We start from the raw sequence: 25,750 nt of genomic DNA on the forward strand, positions 1-25,750 counted from the left end.
TTAGAAGCAACTCTAAGGACCGCAGCTTAGATAATCTATCTGGAAGTAGCTTGCAAAGAAAGTGGTTGTAACAGAGATATTCACCTGAGCACGGTAAATTAACTTTCTACATAAACCATACCTACTCGAATTTTCCTCAAAAAGAAGAAAATAAAGAAGAAAATAATTTGTGTGTGTTTTCAACTATGTCCAAAAGTATTCAGATTAATGGCATGTGGAGTAAACTCTCCCACACCATAGAAAACCACAAAAACACCTGCAAAGAATTGGCCATCATTAATCATAGGCTAGTGAAGCAAATCCAGTACTATGAGACAAAAGCAACTCACTTAGCCATGTTTTATGTCATTTTCCTGCTCATTATTTTCCTGTCAAATTCAAAACCCTCACCCGTCCAATGTAAAAACTGGTGGAAGCCTTTCTCCCTTTCCATTTTGATTGCACTTACATTTGGTGCCAACTTCATATCAACCGTACTTAAAAGCATCCACATAAAGAATGCTCTAGATATGAACTGGATCGACCAAGGGCTGAGCATTCAAAAGATGGCTAACCTAGAGCGAACAGCAAAATTCGAAGCAGAATTCATGGACCATCAAAGGCGCTGCAACCACGTTGTCAAAATTGAACCACACTCCACGGGTTCAGATACAGACACTTCAGACCAGAAAGAGAACTATGTTCAATTGCACCATGTTAAAAGTCGTGTTGATTATTCATATACTGATACAGATGCAGAAAGTTCAGTCAGTACGATTGAGGATTTGCCTAGAACACACTCATCCCTGCAGCAACAAAACGTGGATAGCATTACTGTCTTTCAACAGTATGCAAAAGCTGGAACAACTGTTTCCTTCTTGCTAGCCTACACAGTTCTGGTATTGTATGGATGCCGCTCTTCTGTTTGTGATGGTAACGCATAGTTGGACACACAAGTGAACTGGTAAAGCTCCCATTAATTCCTGAATTATTAACAAATACTTGAAACAATTATAGCCACAAGGATAATCCTAACCACCATTAATCTAGAGCTTCTTAATATGTGTTTGTGTGTGTAGCTAAAAGATAATAAAATCACGCAATAAATGGAACCTCTGTATATATGCTAACAAATATAAAGAGTCTAGTAATTAGGTTAACAAAAATGTACTTTTCCGTGTTCCACAGTTGATACTTACTATTTAGAATCAAAAATTGAATGGTTGAATGGAAAAGTGCTACGGGGGGTTTTATATGAAATGGAGAAGTTGCTACCGGGGTGTTATGTGAAATGGTGAAGTTGCTACCGGGGTGTTATTTGAAACGGAAAAGTGCTACCTCTTAAATCTTATCTAACCAAGTAGCCGCTTCATATTAAGCCATAAGTGCTTGGTCATCTTAACGACACCAAATGTTTAAGTTGGTGATTATGATTCAGCTACTTAAAATCTCCATGCTCTCAGCACAAGTCAAGAACTTTCATTCTCATAAACTGGGTTAAAAAGAACAAAATAATATCAATATCAATATTATAGTGAGGAAAGCTCATATTATGTATGAAATGCAGATTTACAGAAAGGGATGATTGCCAGATCAAAGGTTTTTACCTTGCCTATCATCTGAAGAGTTGTCAGTGGGTGCACTGTTCTCAACATGAACAAATGTTTGAATAGTAGTTTTAGATTCCTTAAGTTTTGATATTTTATGTACATAGATCTATTAGATTGTACAATCACTTGAAAGTTTGGGATGCATTTCAGAACACAGACATGAATGTAAATTATTGTTGGCTATCGCGCAGCAAGATTGTCAGTATTTTGATGATTTCGGGAATTTTGCGGATATGTAACATGAGATAAAATATGCTTCAACAAGCAGTCAAATTTGATCAACAGATGGAGATTAAACATGCTCCAACACAGAGTCAGAATAGATAGAAATGAGAGATAAATTATACAAAGCTATACACTTTCTTAATCAAAAAAAGAAAATTTAAGTACAGCAAAACTGAAGGACATTATTCAACTTTTTCATTTCCCCTTTTTTTTTTCTCTTGAGTCTTGAGGAGGAGGAAAGAAATGATAGTAATTTTAGCACATAAGAGTCTATAACAGTGGCTGCTAGGGAGTGATAATCACTACTGCATTTCAGCAACAGCCATTTAACGTTCCTATTAAGTGCTCACACTTCCAACATATAGCTAAAATTTCTCTGACACTTCTCAACAACATCCATTTATGTCTAAATATTCTTGTTTTCAAGTCAGACACACGTTAAATTAAGCAGAAGAGAATATTTGGAAAATAATGCCAAAGAATTTGTGACCAATTAACAGATGCAGACAAAATATTACCTCCATTAGGCATGGATTCCCCCAGTCAGGAGATAAAAAGAATAATTGTAGCTGAAAATGGAAGGATCCAATAGTCTCATAGACCACCAATTAGTGTATCAGTAGGAGAACAACACACGTCAAAAGAAGAAAAGTGTGTGCACCGCTTCCTGCAAAATGAACATGAGACCGTGTGAAATTCAGCTAGTGTACCATTAGAAGATATTTGCAGAAATAAGTGAGTCCTATTGAGGAAAATGCAGCATCAGGTACTGTACAGTGAAAAGAGACGTGTGCAAGGATTCTTTTGATGAGCTAGTAGAATATTAATAGCTCATTGTGAATTGAAACCATTATTTAAAAAATAAATGCAAATTTGAATCCATTAGACTTGTAAACAGCTGCAATATTCAATGATTTTTTTTATAACCGTGTTGTCTGGGGCCATCTTGCACGCACCTCAATTCTACAAGGTCCCTACTACCTCCCACCAACACAGGTACCGCGGATAACTCTGTCGATCAAGGCTGGGACAAATGGTAAGAAACCACCTAGTGTTTTTTAAATTTCAGTAATTTTAATGTGTAACTAGAACATACAGAAGAAATAAGCAATCTGATACACTAGTAATTTGAGAAATTCCAATCCTACATATAATACTTTCCTGTGCTATGTTTAGACGAATGTTTACATTTAGCAGGTGCCTTTTCTTAGATTTGATTAAGGGTGTCCAGCAAGTGATGTAGATGCACATATCTCCAAGGGTAAAGATGTGTGGTATTAACTGCTTTAGGCAGAACAAATGGAAACACTATTTTCACCTCAACATATTATTAAAATCCTGTGGTACCATAGAACTACTTGAAACAAAAAATAACTCAAAGTTATCCGAAGATTTTAGAGGCAAGATTGTGTATTTGTTTGCAGAAAATCACAATCACTAGAAGGGTCCCAACCAATCAACAGGGCTCAATAATATATTCCTTTCACTATTTTATCCTTGTTCTTATATTTTTGTTAAAAGATAAAAGGATGCTGGATGAGAATGGTTTTGAATCAACAAATATTGTGGTCGAATATATTTGTCCCATGGATTGCTAGGGTATTAGCAAGCAAGGGTAATGAAAATATTCCTTTTATTGTCAGAAGTACTCGGCTCTCATGAAAGAAATTGTTTTGTGTCAACATCAACCACTGGTGGTAAATGGTAATTGAAGGATTCTTGTGACATTGTCACCTATTTTATAATGCTCTTGTAACATTATCTCTAATCGCTCATTATCTTAATAAAAACAAATCTTTAAGATGCCTCTCCATAATGCTACCCTGTATGACCAAGAAATTTGGTTGTCCTCCATTTCCTTTGTTGAGTTTCATAATTGCCAGCGATGATCAATCTCAATAAAATAGTCTACCTACTAAAAATCTTTAAATCCATTTGCTTTTATACAATAAGGCTTTACTAAAAACCTTAAGATCTCTGAACCCCAACACTCTTCTACATGGTGATCTTCCACCTTCTAGTTTAAACGGTATTTCTTCACCTCCTCTCGTATTCCATAAGAATTTGCTTTATATCCTCTCCAGTCTCTTTTCCTCCCATGCTTCAAGATGTCATCGTTACAAATAGGTTGAGGGCAAGATATTGTACTCGAGGTCTATATCTTTTCTTGCTTTTCAATAAGTATCTCGTTTTGCCATACTTTTACCCTCTTCTCAACTCTTTCAATGATGTGATTCGACATTACACAATCTTTCTAGGTTCGCACCCAATGAAAAACCTAAGTTGCATGAAGTGATTTAACCATTATTGAGGGTCTCGGAATATACTTTATATTTTCAAGCTCGTCTACTAGAATGTTATTCCTTCAATTTATTTTTAAGCCGGAGACCATCTGAATTCATATCAATACATGCCTCAAGCATGGAATCTGATCTACTTCAGTATCACATAGGACGGGTTTAAAATCAGCAAATAACGAAGTCGGACACTAGTACACTACCTTGTGTCCATTCCTAGGTTTAGAACCCCTCAAATATCTGTCTATCAGTGCTCTATCTATCATTTTAAGTTATGCTTCCACCACAGAAATTGAACATTAAGAATAACAGATGATAAAAATATATATAAAATCACCGATTTTAAGTCAAGATCAGAAACTCAAAACCCAGTTTCAGCTCATGCTAAAATGGTGCTTCAGAACCACTCCAGCTTATGAATTCTATTGCTCACATAATTGCGGGCCGTAACATGAGTCAATCGGAGGAAGGCAATGATCTGCCTAAAACAGAAGAGCAACTCACACGCTCATGATTGCAACAACGAAGGGACTAATACCTGAAGCTTTCAAATGACATATCAGTTCTTTCATTTCTTCTTGTATTTCTGATTTATGATGCTATGACTACTTATATACTTGAGATCAAATATGGACATTGTTTTTCTTACGCTCTAACATCATACACTGTTATACTTATCGTTTCTATTACACCTAGAGAGAGAAGAAATATGTTTACTTTGCCCCACCAGCTCCACATTTGCTTTTCTTACAATCTCTAACATCATACACTATTATACATATCGTTTCTATTTCACCTAGTGAAAGAAGAAATATTTTTACTATGCCCCTTTACTAGCTCAATAATGCAGGGCATATTTTGGTGTTACCAGAGAAAATTAGTAGCTTGTTGGAAGTGTGGAAATTACAGGAGGTTAAAAAGAGCTTAAAGCCAATATGGAGAACTATTCCCAATTGCATAATGTGGACCTTATGGCTTGAAAGAAACATGGCATGCTTTGATGGGAAGAAGTTAAAGATTTCTAGAGTAAAAAATAAATGCATTAAAAACTGTACTTTTGGTGTTATAGCACTACTTTAGATATGATGGATAAGTATTTGACATTTTTTGTTCTTACTAGGAGATAATATGCAGTATTGAATTATAGAGTTTGCTGTTAAGTGCTGTACCTTTTTCTGTACCATCTAGGTACTCTTTTAATAAAATCAGTACTTATCACAAAAAAACAAAGGATATAAAAGGTAGATTCAACATACCCAAGCATGTCAGACAATGCACATAATATCAGGAGAATCTTCAAATTTAAAGAAGGAAGATTTGTTTTTACTCTCACAGAAGAGAGCTATTAATTGAGATGTGAAATAAGTACTAGACATGTTTAAGTCAACACAAGCAGCAAAAGAAATGAGAGGAGAGTAGATACAAGATAATTTGAAAGACTTGGACACATAATCCACAATGGAAATAGTCCCCAGTATGTTTTCCTCCAAGTCAGCTTCAATGAGCTTCAACTCATCCAAATCAAATGCTGGTCTTTACAGCTGAGCACAAGAAAAACAAAAGTTACAGACATCAAAAACAGCATTGAACAACACTCAAGTTGAAATTTGTTGCACTACTTCTACAAATCACTATCATTGGATGCACATATAGATATGTATGAGAGGAAAGATGAGAGAAAATAGTTCAACTTCTGCTTAAAATACGGATCCTATCATAAAAGCTTTCAACAGAAGCAATAACTTTCAGTCTCTTTGGGTTCAGGTCTGATGCAAAAAAAGAGATTTTAGACTTCTAAATGAGAGAGTTGAAGCAACGAAAATTGAACATACAAAAGAGTCACTTAACAAGAGATAAGATTTTTCAATCGCACAAGATCCTACTCCCAAGGAAGCCTCTATTGATCATTAGAATAAAAGCAAGAAAATGCAACCTGGAAAGAGAACCCCGAAAAGGTAGAAGCAGCAGTAAAGTGGCGATAGAGCAAGGTGCCCGGAAACCACTGTATTAGAAAAAATAAAAAGTGGCGATTGAGCAATGCAAATTGCAAATGCAATTTAGATGACAGTATGAGGCCAGTAGTGCTAATTGTAGCATCATCTGCGAGGAAAGTAGTGAAACTATCAAGCTCTATTTCTATTTGGATCATTGTCCAAAAATATGAGTGGAAAAAGTCTTGCCATATTTTGAAAATGTTTCATTTGTCCCAACTAGATGACCAACAACATTTAGTATCAAAATTGTGTGGATTTGGTCACAGTAAGAATGCAAAGATTTTTTGGAGGTACACATGTGAGAAATATAGGAGAAAAATATTATTGAATTGTTGTGTCTACATTATTATATAAAGATCCTATTTATAGACACTACAATACAACTCTTTACCAAGTAGGATGCTATTTACTATTCCTATTTCTATTCTAAGTAGGATTGTATATACTTATTCCTATTATAAAACTCTCCCTCAAGCTAGTGCATACAAATCATATGTACCTATAGCTAGTTACAAATGTAATTAATACGAGGACCGATGAGGGGCTTGGTGAGATATCTACAAGTTTATCACTCGACTTCACAAAATTGACCGTCAATCTCAATGTACTTAGTCTTCTCATGAAATACTGGATTTGATGCATAATATAAGTCAATCTCAATATGCTTGGTCTTCTCATGAAATATTGAATTTGATGCATAATGTCAATAAAACACAAAGTGATAAAATAACAGTGTTGAACTTCACAAACCAAGCTTGCAAAGACTGTTTCAGACCATAGAGTGACTTACGTAATCGACATACAAGGCTACTAAACTCCCCCTAAGTAACAAAATTAGGTGGTTGCTACATATAGACTTCTTCACAATGCAGCGGTCACTGGAAAATGCTCAAAATCTAGTATGAAGTATATGGTTCATGTTGGAATCAATAGACGAGTCGATATTAAACAAGAAAGTCACTGAAAAACTGGTCGGAACATGCTCATATGACGGAGTATTAGATTTGATGGTTGAAAGTAGTCACAATCTAAGAAATAAAATTATATGGGTAGGAATGATGGCATGACCTAACTGGAAATTAGAAATTATATAGGAAAGGTCGAATTGACAGCATAATCCTAATGAAAAAGAGAAATAATATGGGTAGGGTAGGAATTATGGCACGGTCCTACTGAAAAAGAGAAATTATATGGGTAGGGTTGGAATGACGGCACAACCCTACACAAATCAGATTTGAGGAGTCACCAGAAAGACACACAATGGTATGCCTCTCAGATAAGAAAGCAGTTCAGAAAAAATCCACGGTACAACGCAAATTAACTATGAAAAGTAGTCCAGAGAGATGCACAGTGCTACGCAAATCAAATATGAAAAAAAAAGTAGTCACCAGAAGGATGGCACGGTGCTACACAAATTGAATATGAAAAGGCAGTCACTGAAAGGATGGCACGGTGCTACACAAATTAAATATGAAAAAGTAGTCATCGGAAAAATGACACGGTGCTACGCAAATCAGATATGAAAAAGTAGTCACCGAAAACGATGGCATGGTGCTACATAAATTAAATATGAAAAAAGTAGTCACCGAAAAGATGGCATGGTGCTACACAAATATACCAACGGATATGGGGTAGACACAAAACAGCCCTAGAAAGTCACCGAAAATTGACGCACGGTGACTTGTCTGACTGAGTTTTCTTCCGTTGAATATGGGGTTCATGCATATAATCATTAGCCAGACGGGCGGCATATATGGATAATAGCCACCCGCGTGCAGCGGATGCTCTTTGATTCTATATCAAGTTCGTAGAGGCTCTAATACCATGTGAGAAATATAGGAGAAAAATATTATTGAATTGTTGTGTCTACATTATTATATAAAAACCCTATTTATAGACAATACAATACAATTCTTCACCAAGTAGGACACTATTTATTATTCCTATTCCTATTCCTATTCTAAGTAGAATTGTATATACATATTCCTATTCTAACACACACTATTTACAGTGTAGTTGGATGTAACAAAATGCTAGAATCATTTCAAGACCAACTCACTATTGTTGTTATTTTGATGCAACCATAGCACTTTCTCATAGAGTCCATGCATTAAATTCAAACAAAAGCAAAAGATGTACACTTTCGGATTTCTTTTATTTTACAATCAAACCAAACGAACAAAGAAAATACTCTTGTTTTGCTATCCCCAAAAGGCAAAAACAAGTGTTTTCCCCTTGATCTCCCCTCTTCTCTTCCCTTCCTTTTACTTTCCCCAGTTTTCAAACAAATGATTACGTTCACAATAAACCAAAAAATGTTGATGACATGAACATGATGGAAGAGGATTTATTTGAAACTAATGGTCGACAACATCTACCAACCTCAGCTACTTTTGGACATAACCATATCAAATATAACTCTATCCATTGAACGGGTAAGGGTATGTAGACAAAGGGACGGTTCTTCATGTGATGGGTTAATCAAAATATATATTTTTGTAGTTAGTTCCCTTCTAAATAACCTTATATTATCTAGATTGACATACTTCTTTATGTAACATCTGAATTCAGTGGCTACATATGGTTGTTGCTGATTTACAGGGTGTTCGAGTCTAGGAAAATGTTTATATTAAGATGTCATATATTTTAATGCATGAATACAGCTTACAGAGAAGAAAAGAGACAACAAACTTTTATTTGGCATGACACAAAAAGGCCAGAAGCGACAGTATCACTACGTTTCTATGAAACTATTATCCTAAAGCCTTTGACAGGTAAAACCCAATACCGAATACGGGATGGAGGAAATTATCCTTATTCAAACATAAAATGTATCCTTAATGATCAAACTGTAATGACTACTTGAACTAGACTAACAAGGTGAGAAAAAACATTGGTGATAATCGAGAGACAAAATGGATGGCCCAGTTTGCGCAATGACAAATCACATTGCCACTCTACAGTCAACCGAAAGGGACAAAAAGTTTTTATCACAATATTAACAAGAACAAAATGAACTAAGAAGCATGCTATGGCAATCAGTACCCAAGTTTCCAAGAACAAACTTATAGAAAGCAAGAAGATCTAGACACCGTTTGAACTGAAGTGATACTACTCTGCTGTTGGACATGGTTGTTCTCTAGGGATCGAAAATACATCACTCCCATAAGTAGTAAAAGAGGGAAAAACAAAATCAAATAAACTATAAGAAAATAAGTACCAAGAGCCTGGAGATTCTGCATCTCATGATTGTCACACCTTGCCTTCCGCTGTATTCTCGGCCTAGAAAACCACAGCCCCTAAGCCATGTCATCATGTCAATCATCAGAAGTCAATCAACTCATGCCAGACTCTTAGAATGAAAAAGTGACCACTAAGAGCAAGTTAAATTAAATCCTTGAAATAGGTATATTATCAAATTTACCAATTCATGCTGCCAATCATGCTAAGCATAATCCAGCTAATAAAAGTTAATCCAGAAAGTGCAATAACATACATATGTAGGTTCAATAACATGAAGATGAAGAAAAGGAGACCATTACTTTAATAAGCTCAGAACCTAATTCCTATCAAATGTCCACATGATGGAGAGTGATCTTTCCTAAGAGCAACAAGTAGGTAACTTTGTTCCGAAATTTTGTGAACTTAATAACAGTTCTTTTCTTTTCAATGAGGTCTGTGTGACGCTTGTTATTTCGATCAAGAAGCAAGTACAACATCACGCATATGCCCAAGGATGGAATATACAGAAACTGTCCTTTCTAGATTTATCGCACACCTGACCAATATCGTTTTGAAATTTCAGTCCAGCTGATCTGGTCTCTAGTCGATGTCCACCTTGCTAGATTCCTCATTCCTAAGCTTCCGATTCCCACTTCCCCCAGCTCTAGTTCAACAAGCCTGAATCTTGTGTGATGCAAATATCATCCATATATAAACCACCCTAATCGTTTTGTACAAGTTACAAATGGAGCAAAAGACTAATCAAATACGAGAAAAAATAAAGGAAGGGAACTATGTAGTTTTAAGTCAATTCTTTTATAAGGAGTATTTAAATCCTTTTTTCTTTGCAATCTTCTTGATAAAACATTAATAGTTGCATTGCCCCGGCCCATGCGCTAGGGAGACAAAAGGTTGTCTTATTTACAAAGAGGAAGACAATATCAGAGACAGGGAGAAGCATTTATATGTAGACTGATAGTATAAAAAACTATGGAGTGCTAAAATCCCTTACCAACAGGAAAAAATTTACACCTTTCATTCAGTAAGGAAAAATAAATAAATGAAAAAAGGGTCCCATCTTTTCTTCTTCTTCTCTTTTTATTTTTTAAAGAAATGCTTGCTCTAAAATACAAAAAAGGATCCCATCTAAAACACAAGAATCGCTTGCTCTAAGCAAACAAAGTAAACATCTATTGCACCTCCTAATCATTTATATCATTTTTCTCCCACATCACTTTGGGTCTCCATATCTCTTTAACTCTTGGTGAGTAAATTCCTGCATCTTCCACAGTTCCACAGAAACGAAAATTCAAGATTGAGTCTTTTGTGTGGCGACCTCATAAGTTCTACTTACCCATTATCATTAGAGATTTTGAGAGAATTAAAGAACTAGAGAGAATTCAACTAAGGTACTTGATTTTTCCCTCAAGCTTATTGAGATTTATGCTAATTACACAGACAATAGCTTTGTTGTAGGCTTAATTACATATCATTATCAAGGTATAATCACAGCAATCAATTTAAACCTAATAACTCAATCAATACAGATCAAATTAAGCATGTGCCAATTTAAAGCAATCCAATCCAGACAACAAAGAATAATCTTCAGCATGATTTTCAACACTGCACCTCAACCTAAAGCATATAAGTCAAAGGCACCAAGCGAATTTAAGGTCCTCCAAGCCTAAGGGACTTGGTAAGAAAAACTAATAGTTGATCATTTGAGCTGATGAAGCTTGTGAGAATGCATCTGACTTCAATCTTACGGTGAATAAATCATTGGTGGAATAAATGACAATTTCACCTTTATGATGTGTTTTCATAAAAAAAATCAGGAATTAGACTATGAAGAGAAACTTGATTATAGCATCAGTTTCATCGGTTCAACACCAATAAAATTCACACCTACTATCAATATATCTTGTGCAATACATACCATAACATAATAAGAATAATTTCACTTTATACAAAGTACATAGCCTTTAACTTTCATAAGGTACAATTCTAGTCATAACCACAGCAATAAAACCTAACTAAATAAATCTAAGTCACTACATATCAATACTAATTTTCTACTAGAAACTCTTAAGCAATCTAGACATCGAATAATCTTCAAAAACCATCAGCACTGGCTATTTTAAGTCCCCCTCCCCTCCACCCCACACACATTAAAGTTGAGGTTCTAGTTACAAGGTGCTCAGGCAGGAATGTTTTTCTCTTCACATGTATTTCATCCTAGTGTTATTTCATCTTATTTGGCAAAAGTTGTACCGATATGTAATTTTGTTAAAGCCGATATCAGATATCTTTTTCAGAAAAATCAGTCAATCAAAGAAGCATAATAATTAACAAAAACAACAGGCAAATATCAGCTAACCAACATCTGCTTCCCATATAATTCAAATCCAATTCAATGCTAGTTATTCGGTTCCTTTAGCGAGCGATCCAAGAACCCATACCATAGCTTGCTCATTCTTTAGTGCAAATTAGACAACTACAACCTATAAAACACATCCTGGTGCCTCAAAATATACCATCCACTCTAACCCAAAGTTTATCCATCTTTATCAAAAGTCCCACAATAATATTGAAAAGCTTCAAGCTTTCTCCCATACACAATCGGTTTTATGGTTACTTTATAGAACACAACAGTTTTTCAAGTTTAATCGGCAGAAACCAAAAGGAAACCAATAGTCCATGTTAATTACTATCATACCCGAAAGTAGCTTTTGGATCCCATATGTTCCTCAGCTTTCAATCGTCATTCTTTAGCTACAAAACTCAAAACTCAATTGGTAAAATTGTTAAATTCATTCTTCATAAAGACTATCAAATTAGCTGAAGGTATTGAACATCAATGATTGATCCTTCTAAACATAAATTGAGTGATTAATTTAATCAAATTAATCTTTCATTCCCCTATCTTACCCTTTCCTCTCTTACTTCAAAACACACTATGCATGATATACAATTCCCATTCATTGTAAAACTAATTTTATATTACTGCATAATCACTAGCAATTTTACTATTCTGCTGTAAATTAATTTACTTTTTAATAAGGAAAATACACCAAACGTTGAATTCAATAATATCACAAAATATTACCTGATGACAGCGTAACAAAGAGCTAACCCAAACACAGCTAGATTTTCAGAAGATATTTATTATTAATAATGAGCCTAAGCAAATAACTCAATTACTGGAGCATGAAGAGATACTCACCGAAACCAGCAGAGATCAAGGAGTTGAAGACGGACTCCTTTAACAACAAGATCCGGACCTTCAACAGAGAGTGTTATCTTCACGTATCTAACGAAATCTTGGGAGATTAAGCTTCTCAGGACCTCAGCTCCGTTTGTAAATATGACGATCTCAGAGGGCATTCCATACTGATGATTGCGATTGAGGAATAGGGCAGCAGGAATCTCTGTACTGTCGTAAGGATCCACTCGAACTGTGTAGCTATACAGCGAGGTTGAGGCCCCCAGCATGCGAAGCTCCTTCATAGAGATCAACCATGGCGTTTCATTTTGGATTCTCGCAATCCGATTTCCCATATTGGAGATTAAGATTTGGAGATGAAGATTCTGAAATGTGACGATTATAAGGAGAAAATGCTAATGCTCTGCTACTACATAGTTCAGCGTCCAGTCCGAGTGGGTAATGCAAGCGTCAAGTGGATTTTGCCCTTTGGAAACGCAAAAAATTAACAAACCAACTTTAAATTTGGACGATATTTCCTTGTTTACCCTTCCTGAGGTTTTCCTCGTGCTTCACTCTTTTTTTGGGTTTTTCGGTGATCTGAACACGCAATTTTGAAAACCACGATAATTCTTTACTTTTTTTTTGGAAAAATATAAAATAAAATATTTATTAGGTTGAATTTCTTATTAAAAAAAAAAGATATTTAAAATAGTAAGTGGTCATTACACATTTTTATCTTTTAAAATAGAGCAACTTACAAATATGATTATAGTTTTTGGGTATTAGATTAGAATAGTATAAGTATTACTACCCAACATAGCTATAGTTTCTGTCTAAATCTCGTTGTGTTCAAAATAGCCAATTTTCTTCTTCATCATCCTTATGCTTGGCTTCTTCTTTTACCGTACTTCTTCTCCTTTTTTTGGTTCGTTCTTCTTCTACTACTGCATCTCTTCTGCTTCTACTTCTCCTCTTCCTTCATCTCCTTTTTAAAAAAATTCTACGTATTGTAAATGCGGATCATTTTGAACGAATAATATAATTGAAACTAGCCCAAAAAATCATTCATCACTGTTTGATCAAGAAAAAATCTATTTTTGCTTTTTGCAGTTTCATTATATTTTAATTTTGAAAATTTTACTCTAAATTTTTATATTTTTATTAAATTTTTTATTTTTCAAATATTATTTATAAAAGTATAATCATGCATAACTTTATCTTCAATGCTATTTTTTAAAATAATTCATATAAAGTGAAAAAAAAATATTTGTAATAATATAGTAAATTAGTAATGGTTCGTATATGAAATTTAATCTATGATATTAGTCTTTTTGTCCAATAATAATTGTTCACTATTGACTTGACATACCCCTTAAAAAACAATAAATAATAGGAGTAATATTACTATATTATCCTTTGGATTTATTAAATTTAATGCTTTGAAAAATATGTTAGATGATAAATAATATTTAATAGCAAGGTAAAATAGACACAAAAGGTAAATTATCTCTTGATTTTCTAAATTAGACAAATATTATTGAATTACTATTGTTGGACGGAAGAAGTATGTGACTATCTATTATGAGATATTACTCTTTTAGAGCGATTTGATTTTATGTTGTAAATAAATTAAGTAAATTAGGTAATTTTGTTAGTTCATAATCAAAGTCGCAGTTTGTTTTTTCGTTTTTCATTTCACGTAAGTGTTGTGCTGTTATTAATATAAATTTAAGTTTTAAAAATGATAATTTGAAGAACTGCTTTAAGTTTCTATTTTGTTTTTTAATTTTTTTAAAAATTGTTATCTATTATTTAAAATAATTACAGAAAATAAAATATTAATTTATTATTTAATTCTATTATATAATAATTTTTTTAAAAAATATTTTTTATGATGTTGATATGTGGTACCTTTTTCTCTTATAGATATACTAGTTATTAGGTTCCCGCGCCAGCGCGGGCCCAATGTATATTACTTCCTCCGTCTCATTTTATGTGAGGTAGTTTGATTCGCCACGGAGTTTAAAAAAGAAATGAAGACTTTTAAAATTTGTGGTCCAAAATGAATGATATAAATTATTTCATTAAGGGTAAAATAAATATTTTATAATCAAATTGTTACTTAATATAGAAATGTGACATTCTTTTGGGACTGACTAAAAAGGAAAGTAAATAACATAAATTGGGAGTAGTTCTTTGTTTCAATTTATGTGACACCGATGAAATTTGGAGAGTTATATAATTTTTTGTATGTGATTTTGTTAAATATATTTTGAAGTTGTTAATTTATTGTGATTTATAGCACTTCTTATATCATTTTCAAATAATATATATTACTCTTTCTGTTCCATTTTATGTGACGTAGGTACTTTTACGAAAGTCAACTAAATTTCTTATATGATTCTTCAATATTTTTAGTTGTTATTTTACTTTAATTTACGTTACTTTTTATGTTATTTTCAAACAAACTTCTTATGTTTCAATATGGAATTAAAGAGTCAATAAAATTTCTTTTATGATTTTTAATTATGTTTTTTTAATATCTTATATTATTACATTGTGATTTTAAGTACTTTTTATGTAATTTTTAAATCTAGAACAAATTAAAAGAAAAACAAGGAAAAATTTAAATGAAGAAAGTACTAAAATTTTCAAATAATCATATTTCTATATTAAAATGTTAAAAACTTTAAAACTCCACATATATGCAGAAAATCATATACGGAAGACAAAATAATTTTTAAAATATATATTAAAGCTCTTTCTAATAATATCACATATTTATTCTATTTTTCAAATAATATATATTTCTCACTCAATCTCAATTACGCAGTACATATGAAATTTCGAGAGTTAATCAAATTCTTAGTACTATTTTAAACTATATTTTAGTACTATTTATATAATTTTCAAATAATATATGTTACTCACTCTATTATATTATGCAATACATGTGAAATTTCAAGAATTAACCAAAATTTTAATATTTTAAATTGATTTTTAGTACTATTTTTGTAGTAAATAGAGGAAGTTGAAGAAGAAGGGCAAATCGGTCAATTGACTAACTAACCCTAAGCTCCTAAACATTCTGACTTCTAAATGGAAGCACGGGCACAATATCCGTTAAATTGTTAATTATTATGATTTATAATATTTTTTACATTATTTTCAAACAATATATGTTATGTATTTTTAAATACTTTAAGTTGTGATTAATAATATTCTTAACGTAATTTCAAATAATATATGTTACTCCATTTGTCCCAATTTATGTGACACATGTGAAATTTTGAGAGTTAATATGTTTTTCAAATATTGTAAGTTGTTAACTATTGTGGTTTATGGTATTCTTAATGTAATTTTTCAAATAATATATGTTATTCCCTTCGTCTTAATTATACAATTCGCGTAAAATTTTGAGAGTTAATCGAATTTGTAATATTTTAAATTTATTTTTTAGTACTATTTAAAAAGGAAAAAATTAAAATATAATGAAAGAGGAGTGTATAAAAGTAGGTGGGCCATATTTGTGATAGGTGGGCCATCTTCAAAAACCAAATATAAAAGTAGGTGGGCCATCTTGGTGCCACGTGTCGAAAGAAGAGTGAATTTTATTCACTCTTCTTATATAGTAAAGTGAATTTTATTCACTCTTCTTATATAGTAAAGTGAATTTTATTCACTCTTCTTATATAGTAAAGTGAATTTTATTCACTCTTCTTATATAGTAAAGTGAATTTTATTCACTCTTCTTATATAGTAAAGTGAATTTTATTCACTCTTCTTATATAGTAAAGTGAATTTTATTCACTCTTCTTATATAGTAAAGTGAATTTTATTCACTCTTCCTTCTTATATATATAGTAATAGATGTTTCCTATGCGAAGTTCTCAAAACTGCGGACATTTTAAAATGTGTTTAATGACGGAAGAAATCCTATCCTACCCATGAAATTAGACTAAAATAACATGTGTTTATGACGGAAGAAATCCTACCCATGAAAGTTCTTACCAAAATTGTGACTTTTGATTTTACATGATGATTGATGGATGCGTACCAAAAGTCCACTCACATTATAGTCATTCGAGTTTCTAATTTTATTTTCAATAGAAAATTATTTTAGGTTCCAAGCAAATAAAATCTCATCAATAAAACAAACAAATATCCAATTTGAGAGAAATAAATCTGTACATAAAGAATATAATATAAGACAAAATTTTAAGAGCAACTTACATAAATGACTACATTTATAGGGTTATTGAAGTTCAATAGCTATAAAAATGTTATTTACTAAAAATGACTACATTTTATATGAATATCTAGTTTTATTTGTGTTTTTATTTTATTTTATACAGTGATACAATTAGAATTATAGTGCATTAAATAAGGTAATTTATGGTACTATAATTGAATCTCTTTAATTATATCCTGAAATTCCAGCTTCCCTTTATTACATTAACAACTAATGATTACATAGTCAATGCGTATACTCTTGGATTCCAATTAGTTTTTAAAAAAATTGGATACATCGTACATAAATTTTCATTGTCGCTATTGTTCATGTTCAAGCGTAAAGATATTTCACATAAATTTCTTTAGTTAATTTGATTTATTATAATTGTAAATGAATCTTGTTTGTTTCGATTTCAAATACGCGAACTCCATGACAAGCATAATTGTATCCCTAAGATTGCTCAATACAATTGTGTTGATATATCAATACAATTAGACAATCTAGGAAAAAATGGCAATGAACTATACTACAATATGATTATCCAAATGTATATGTATTTCACTCTATAAAAAATAGATGTGTTGTATACGTTTACATTCAAATCTATGTATGTATTTATGTATTCAAATGCACTTGTATTTCCAATTGGACAATCCATAAAAAAAACAAAAAAAAAAACAAGTATTCAAATGTATATGTATTCCACTGTGTTCAACATTCAAATACAATTATATGTGTGTAATCAAGAGAAGAAAATGTATTCATGTATTTGATCACCTAGTCAATGGATATACTCTTGGATTCTAGCAGTTTTTTAAAATATTTTTTCAATTACATGATTAAAAAACACCAATTAAATATTGAATTATCATTAATACCTGATGTGTCCCAACGTCCTTTATGTTAAATTAGGATTGAATAATTGTTGGTATGCATGATTGAAGAATGAATAGAAAGAGAGTTTTATATTTGTTAAGAAACCTTTTATTGAAAGGAGAGAATATTTATAACTAATTTGAGTAAATCATGGGATTTGAGAAAAATGGGGAATATCATAAATCTGGAGCACACTTTTGGTTGTTTTTTTTTTTTTTTTGGTTTTTTTAAAATATTAAAACATAACTTTGAAAAAAAATTATTGTTATATAGGCGGAAAAAAAAACTATTGTCATATAGTGGTAATTAAGAAACTTAATTTGTATACTTAAGCTTTTTGCCCGTTCAACATTCAAATACACTTATATGTGTGTAATCAAGAGAAGGAAATGTATTCATGTATTACCTCATTTGTATCAAAGTAAATTTTAACATAATTAAATTGTATATTTGAATGCTGGTGAAATAACTTCTTCAAACAAAACCCTATGAAAACTGAGTAAACATGTAAATGTATACAAATATAAACTTCATATAAACGAGAAAAAAATATGCAATTAGAAAATACCCAATGAAGATGAATCATAAAAATCATTCCTACAATCATCCAAAGGATCTTGAATTAGAAGGAAATTGGGGGGAAAATAATAAAAGAGCCATTGATACATGTATATTGAAAGGGGGAAATATTGAATAAGGTAAGCATGGGAACATAGCACCATAAAACGTGCATATGGCATTTATTAGGTGTGTAGTGATATCTTTCCTATTTAATAGTTATTTAAATACATATAAAAAAAATTTAAAAGCTGACAATTCACGTTTAATTAAGTTTGCTAATTAATATATAAGTATATCCATATATCTTAAAAAATAAATAAACTATAGCTATATACATTAAATATAAATTGATATTTGCTATATTGTGTAGTTTTTCCATTGATCGAAGTCCTAGTTATTTGGTATTAAAGAAATCTTCCTAATCAAGTAAGTCTCTATATTATATGTCCTTGAGAGTTGATTCTACTAATATATTATTAATTTATTATCTAAGTATCTGTATTTGGTATTTGACATGAGTATCGATTTAATTTAATGATACTGATTGTTTATAAACAATGATACAAACTATTAGACTACTTGCTCAATGATAAAATCATGTTAATTAATTATCAAGATTTTTTTTTTGTATAAATCTTGAGTTTTCACACATATATAAAAACGTATTGAGCAAAATCTATGTCTGTACATATTAAATTTTAGTTTAAGTTATTTAAGTTTTCTTGTGTTTTCTTCTAAGCTTGTTAGTATATATATATATATATACACTAGATATGAAGAGCCTGTGCTACCACACACTTAATATTACTTCTTTTATTTTAATTTTTGTGATATAAATGTAATTTGAAGTCAACTAAATTTTCATATATTTTTAGAAATATTTTAAATTGGTAATTGTTATAATTTATTGTACTTTTTATGAATTTTTACATAATATATGTTATTCCTATTTCCTTTTGTCCCAACTTATATGACATAAATGAAATTTTGAGAGTCAATTAATTTTTATATGTTTTTTTTATATAAGTTGTTATCATTATGATTATAATATAAAAATATATGTTACTTCATTTGTTTGATTTATTTGGCACAAATAATTTTTTTTAGAGTCAATCAATTTCTTTTAGATATTTTAAATTATTAATTATATAATTTATAGCTCATTTTACATAAATTTTCAAATATATAATTAGAACTGTCAATATGGATTGGCCCACCCCATCCGGGCTAACCCATACAGGCTTTGAAATTTGACAGGTCAGGCCGGGCTAGCCCATTTTTTGTATGGGCCAAAAAATGGCCAGCCCAGCCCATAAGTACGTGGGCTACGGGCTTTGCCGGGCCAGCCCTCTTTTTTTAAAAAAAAATATTTTTTAGAATTTTTTAAATTAAATTATAATTTAAAAATATTATCATAAATATCGACAAGATAATATTACATGGTGTTAGTGTTACTACTTGTTAATCAAATCCACAAATACAATTACCTTTATAATATTTATTAAGTTTGATTTCAATTAAAAGCATAAATAACTAAATAGAAATATTAACCTAATTGTTTTCCAATGATCATAATAAAACACAAAAACTATTACAATATTCCATAGGCTACGGCCTATGTAGTGATTCCCTAAAATTTTTAGGGAATTTTATTTTATGTACACTACATAAAAAATGATCATTAGCGGCAATTAATTCTTAATTGTCGTTAAATATGTATTTTTAGCGACAATTAGCACCCTTTATATATGTCCCTAAAGCCTTTAGCGACATTGGTTCTAATGACACTTATCTAATGCCGGTAAAGACTTTAGCACTCTTTATTAATGTCTATATTTATTGTCGCTAAAAGTTGTTTTTGTTGTAGTGTACGTACATATTTTATAAACATAATTTGTATTTAAATTGTAATATTTCAAACTTTAAATAGATTTTAAGTTTAGACTTTTGTTATTTTCAATACTCTATTTTATTTTTATTTTTAATTAATTTTTATTTGGCCCACGGGCCGCCCGTATCCATATTTCTCAATCCCCACAAATTGGCAGACTTATTCAGACTGGGCTAAAAAACCCTTTTCTTAAATGGGCTCCAAAAATCGTTGCACAACCCTATCAAATTACGGGTTAGGCCAGGCCGGCCTAACGGGCCTAGCCCATATTGACGACTCTATATATAATGACCTAAGAAGAAACATAAAACAAAGGACAAATTACTTAACTACACTCATGTACTTACCTTAATATCCATTTATCCCTACTTATTTCAAAAATTTCAAAAATCCCTTATTTACCTATGTATCCCGCATGTATCCCGTGCACAACGCTATGTATCCCGCTATGTGGAATGTATCAAACGCTATGTATCCCGCTATGTGGAATGTTTCAAACGCTATGTATCTCGCTATGTGGAATGTATCAAACCTAATGTATCCCGTGCACAACACTATGTATCCCGCTATGTGGAATGTATCAAACATTATGTATCCCGTGCACAACGCTATGTATCCCGCTATGTGGAATGTATCAAACATTATGTATCCCGTGCACAACGCTATGTATCCCGCTATGTGGAATGTATCAAACATTATGTATCCCGTGCACAACGCTATGTATCCCGCTATGTGGAATGTATCAAACATTATGTATCCCGTCAAATAAATAAAAACAAAGAGAAATAATTGAAAACTGTCTGTTTCTAGCCATTAAAAACAGTAAAATAATATATTAGCATTTCTACAAGGTTTGGTATAATTTATTGAAATACAACTAGCAAATTATTTTTACTTTAAGCTTGGAGAAAAAAACAATTTAAAATTCTTCGAAAATATATTGTACTATCCATGAAAAGAAATAATGAAGATCTAAACTACTTTATCCGTGAAATCAAAGAAAAATGATAATATTATATTATGAAGAAAGATTATTTTTTAAAACGAGAAAAACCATCATCTCAATTAACAATTCAATAAAATAAAAGGGAAACCTTTGAATTGGCTATGGCTTAGGCTACCGTGTGATAAAATATAAAAGAAAAATTGAAGTATATTCCCTCACAAAATTGAAGTATATTCCATCACAAAATTGACGGAGGGGTGTGGGGTGGGGTGTGTGAATCTTCTAAGAGAAGAATTAGGTTTGACATACGGAAGAAAGTATATTCCCTCACAAAATTATTGAGGAATAATTATCATAAGTTCAATGAATTATTATGAATTTAATTATGACTTGAATAACTTAGAGTATGTTTCTGTTGGGAGGTCAAAAGTGTTTTTTTTGGAGAAAAAATACTTATTTTGAAAAACTAAGTGTTTGACAAGTCATTAAAACTCTTTTAAATGGAAGCATTATCAATATATCCCTTATTAATTAATTAACATATCTCATAAGTTTTGATTAAGTTTCATTCAAGAGTTTTATTTTATATAATAAATTTATTTGTTTTATTTTATATTTATATATTATTATTTATATTTTATATTTTATATATTATCTTAGTTTTTATTTTACAGAATTAGAATTAACTGTAGCTACAATATTTTTGTGGTGAATTTTTCGTATATAGTGGTTTAATTTGTGGAATGGTTTTTAAATTTATAAATATGTACATTTTAATTTAATTAAAATAAAATTTTTAATTAAAATTTTTGTAATAGATAATTAAAATAATTTTTCTCTATAAAATAATATTAAATTTTAAAAACACATTGATACTTATCATTTTTCGTAATTTGACTCTCAAATGCATTTTTAAGAAAATAGTTAAACACAATTTACTTATCAAAAACACTTTTCAAATGAATTAGCCGAATACAAATTATTATTTTTTCAAAGTCATTTTTTTTAAAAAAAACATTTTAAAAATAGACAATTTTTAACACCAATATCAAATAGGCTTTTAGAAGAAATGAAGTAGTCGATTTAATTAGCAGTGACGCAATGCTTTGTTGGCAATTTGTGCACACTAGTTTATCTACCCCCACGTTCCCTACCTTAAAAAAAGTTTTAGGTGAATAATATACTATTATTTAACGTCAAATTAGTGCTTACAAACTTTTCTTTTTCTTACGTCGTCATCAAAGAAGGCTTCCTCTTTCGTTTTAAAATAAAAGTGGTGAAGTCCATTCTAAAATTTCAAAGCTATATTTAATATTAGAGAATTTCTGATGAAAATAAATTGTAAGACATTGAAAAAATTCTTAAGAAAGATATTAAGACCCTTTTTGATTTAGATATAAAATACATAAAAAGGGGAAAGGAAAATAAATTGATATCTTCATATGATATACCACTTTCAATTTTAATTGAAAAATATAGCAGATCCATCCGAACCGTCCAATAAAGGAAAAAATTATATTTTATTTTAGTTGTGGCTAGTGTCTTTGAACATATGATGTTTGACTATTTAATTTATCCAATAATTGACTATTTGCTTTATCCGATAAAATGTTTGTTGGATTTCTTTAAAAAACTTGGCGTGTCACAGTGAATCCAAGCTGCCGCGTTACATGAGAAAAGGGGAAGCGTACGTGTATGACTTTGACATACTTTTTAATTTATGTTTACTTTTTTTTTGGGGGAGGGGGGGGTGGTGGTTAATTTTTTTTGGCAAACCAGAATAACCCGTAGCCGCTACAATCTCTGTCCTTTTGGGTGGGCATTTTGTGCGCACTGGGTAAACCCCCCACTGTGTGTAATAGTCTGCAAACCACACAGAGAATGTAACTCGCACTAGACAAGTCCTACGTGACAGATTCAACTCAGAAGGCATTGAGGGGAGATCGATTCCGGGGTAATTGTGTACCCCATTTTTAGATAAATGGTGTTATGAACTTAATTTTGACAAAGTTTGTGATTGAAGACCACTTATACTAAAGTCCAAATTAAAAATGGTTGAAATCATACAATTTTTTTTTTTTACTGAATTTAAATGGTATATACAAGTACAATACATGACACTACAATGTTCTTCAACCCCAGAATTCAATATGGAACTCGATCCAAAATCTCACCAATAGCCTATTTGGTCAAGCATGGAAAATGCTTATTTTAAAATTGTTTGCAAAATAAGTACTTTTCTTAAAATTAAAAAAAATTTTGTTTAATCACAATTTTAAAGGTGGAGCTAGAAGTTTGGGTATTGATTCGACCAAACTCAATAACTTTTGCTCAAACAATGTATTTATATTTAAAATTTTATTAAATTTGTACAATTTACAAATATTAAGTATAGAATTCAGTTATTAACACTTGAAATCATCATTATAAAGTTCAAAAATCATAAGATTAAAACTCTTACTTCGCTTTTAAAAGCACTTAAGAGTATCAATTAGTGTTTGGCCAAATTTTAAAAGTGTTTCTAAGTATGTTTCAAAAAACAATAAAAAATGCTCTTAGCCAAAAGTTACTTTTTTTTTTTAGCTTCTGAAAATTTGCTTGTGCTACTCCATAAAAGCACTTGTCTTTCCCAATTTTTTTAATCAAACACCACATTTATTAATTAAAAAAACACTTTTAATCTCTCGATTTTTTTTTTATCATGTGTGAGGTATAACTAGTATTAGTTGTATGAGGGGTTATTTTATTGCTATTATATTCTTGTTTGTGGGATCCATGCGTTATTTTCCTTCTTGACCTTTGTTTCTCTTTCTTACTTTTCTCTTTCCTCTTTTTTCTCATTTTTTTTTCTTTCTAAATTTAATTTGAAACAAATTTAATTACTCCATCAGCTTGTATAGTGAAAAATAATTTATTTTTTTACTTATTTATTTTAACAGAAAATATTTTTAAAAATTATTATTTTTCTTATTAAATAATTACATAATATATTAATAATAAAATGTAAAATTTAAAAATATAATTAATAAAACTAGTTTAGTAAAATGAATTTCTAATACAAATACAATTGAATATATTACACATTAAATTTTTAAAAGTTATCGACATAGAAAGTATGGTTATGCTTTTTTTTTTTGCAAAAAAAAATTCAAAATAATGTTCATGTTAAAGTTAAATAACATTTCAAAAGTGAAAAGTAGGTTGAAAAAACACATTATACCAACATGTTTCCAAATTTAAAATATACCTTCAAAAAGAAAATGTGGTGTTTCAAATTTTCAAATAAAGCGAAAATTATTTTATAAATAAATAAATATTTATGTTTAAATGGGTCCTAAAAGTAGAAGTTAAAAAAACAATGAAATATGAATGCATTTTTAAAAAAAATACAATAAATGAAAAATGGGAGAAAAGGAAACAAAGTAATTTTAGTGGTCAATTTTTATGGAATAAGTGACCATTCGAAGAATTAACTTGAATATTTTTATGCGCATAGTCTTTAGTTATAGAATAATAAAAATTATAATTTGAAAAACATTTTCTATTAAAACAAATAATTAAAAAAAATAATTATTATTTTCATCCAAACAACCTAAGGTAGTAATTAAATTAATTTCCGAATAGAACTTAAAAAAAATATCTAAAAAAAACGAAGAAAGAGAAACAAAAGGAAAATAGGACAATAAAATATGGATCCCATAAATAAGAATATAATAGCAATAAAATAACCATTCATACAACTAGTACCTCATGCATAGTAAAATGAAGTAAGAGATCGCCCCCGGTTTCCCCAAATAATCTGACCAAATGTCCACTTTATTATTAATGAAAATAATTTATTTTGTTTGTAAGCAATTATAATATAAATTGTTTGGTAGCTTTAGATAAAAAAAACAATGAAGTAAGAAATACCGACAACTGTTTATATTAACATATAATATATTATATATATACCCTGTCATTTTTCTTGATCTCTTCAAGCCTAGACTAGTTCAGTCCAAATTTATTATAATTGATATCTAAATTTATTTATTTTATATTGACGCAGAAGCTATAATATTGAGATTCATATGATGAAAAAAAAAGATTCATATGAAGTTTAAACACCATAATTAGTAAGAATATAAATATAAATGTGACATACAAATTTTTTTTCAAGCTCGACAATGATATATAACATTTTATTATAATATTCATATTAATTATATATAATTTTAAAGAATAAATAATTAATATTGAAGCCCAAATATGAAAAAAAATCTCTTAATATACTAGAGTAACAAATAAAAGTTAACATATAGGGTGTGTTTGGTATGAAGGAAAATATTTTCCGGAAAATGTTTTCCAATTTTCTCATGTTTGGTTGGGCTAAATGTTTTGGAAAATGTTTTCCAAATCAACTCATTTTCCTCAAATTTAAGGAAAATGACTTCTCTTCTAAACTTAAGGAAAACATTTTCCAAAACTCTCTTCCAACTTCAAATTACAATTATTTTTTGTTTAAAAATCAATTTATTCCTCAAACCACCCCCAACCAAACCCCCCCAAAAAAAACAAAAATTTAAAGCTTGTTTTTAAATTCAATTTTTTTACCCCACCCCCTCCCAAAAAAATATTAAAAATTATTTTTAAAAGATATTTTAAATTTCAATTTTTAATTTTTTACTCCCCACTCACTACCCTCGCCCCCTCCCACCCCCCTCTATCAAC

General features: G+C 30.5%; 2 protein-coding genes across 9 annotated transcripts in view; one reads left to right on the forward strand and one right to left on the reverse strand.

The window, feature by feature from the left end:
- The window catches only part of LOC102605550 (uncharacterized), an 89,900-nt gene extending 76,820 nt beyond the window's left edge, over positions 1 to 13,080 (reverse strand). Inside the window, exons 1-6 of one of the 8 annotated variants that reach the window (XR_001474589.1) lie at positions 12,551 to 13,075; positions 9,326 to 9,404; positions 5,535 to 5,652; positions 2,333 to 2,481; positions 1,318 to 1,471; positions 871 to 962 (exon numbers count right to left, since the gene is read on the reverse strand). Coding sequence is in view for 3 of the 8 variants with exons in the window: in XM_015312996.1 (XP_015168482.1) it covers positions 5,647 to 5,652; positions 9,326 to 9,404; positions 12,551 to 12,885 (420 nt within the window). In the remaining 5 variants the exon portion in view is untranslated. The other 7 variants (XR_001474587.1, XR_001474585.1, XR_001474586.1 and 4 more) reach the window with 7 other exon arrangements.
- LOC102605890 (uncharacterized) lies at positions 159 to 1,803 on the forward strand. Its single transcript, XM_006356545.2, has 2 exons — positions 159 to 943; positions 1,547 to 1,803. Exon 1 carries the CDS (start codon positions 186 to 188, stop codon positions 921 to 923), a length of 738 nt encoding a protein of 245 aa, XP_006356607.1. The 5' UTR covers positions 159 to 185; the 3' UTR covers positions 924 to 943; positions 1,547 to 1,803.
- Positions 13,081 to 25,750: the final 12,670 nt, after the last annotated feature.

Source organism: Solanum tuberosum, unplaced genomic scaffold, assembly GCF_000226075.1.
Source record: "Solanum tuberosum cultivar DM 1-3 516 R44 unplaced genomic scaffold, SolTub_3.0 scf00225, whole genome shotgun sequence".
Taxonomy (NCBI): Eukaryota; Viridiplantae; Streptophyta; class Magnoliopsida; order Solanales; family Solanaceae; genus Solanum; species Solanum tuberosum.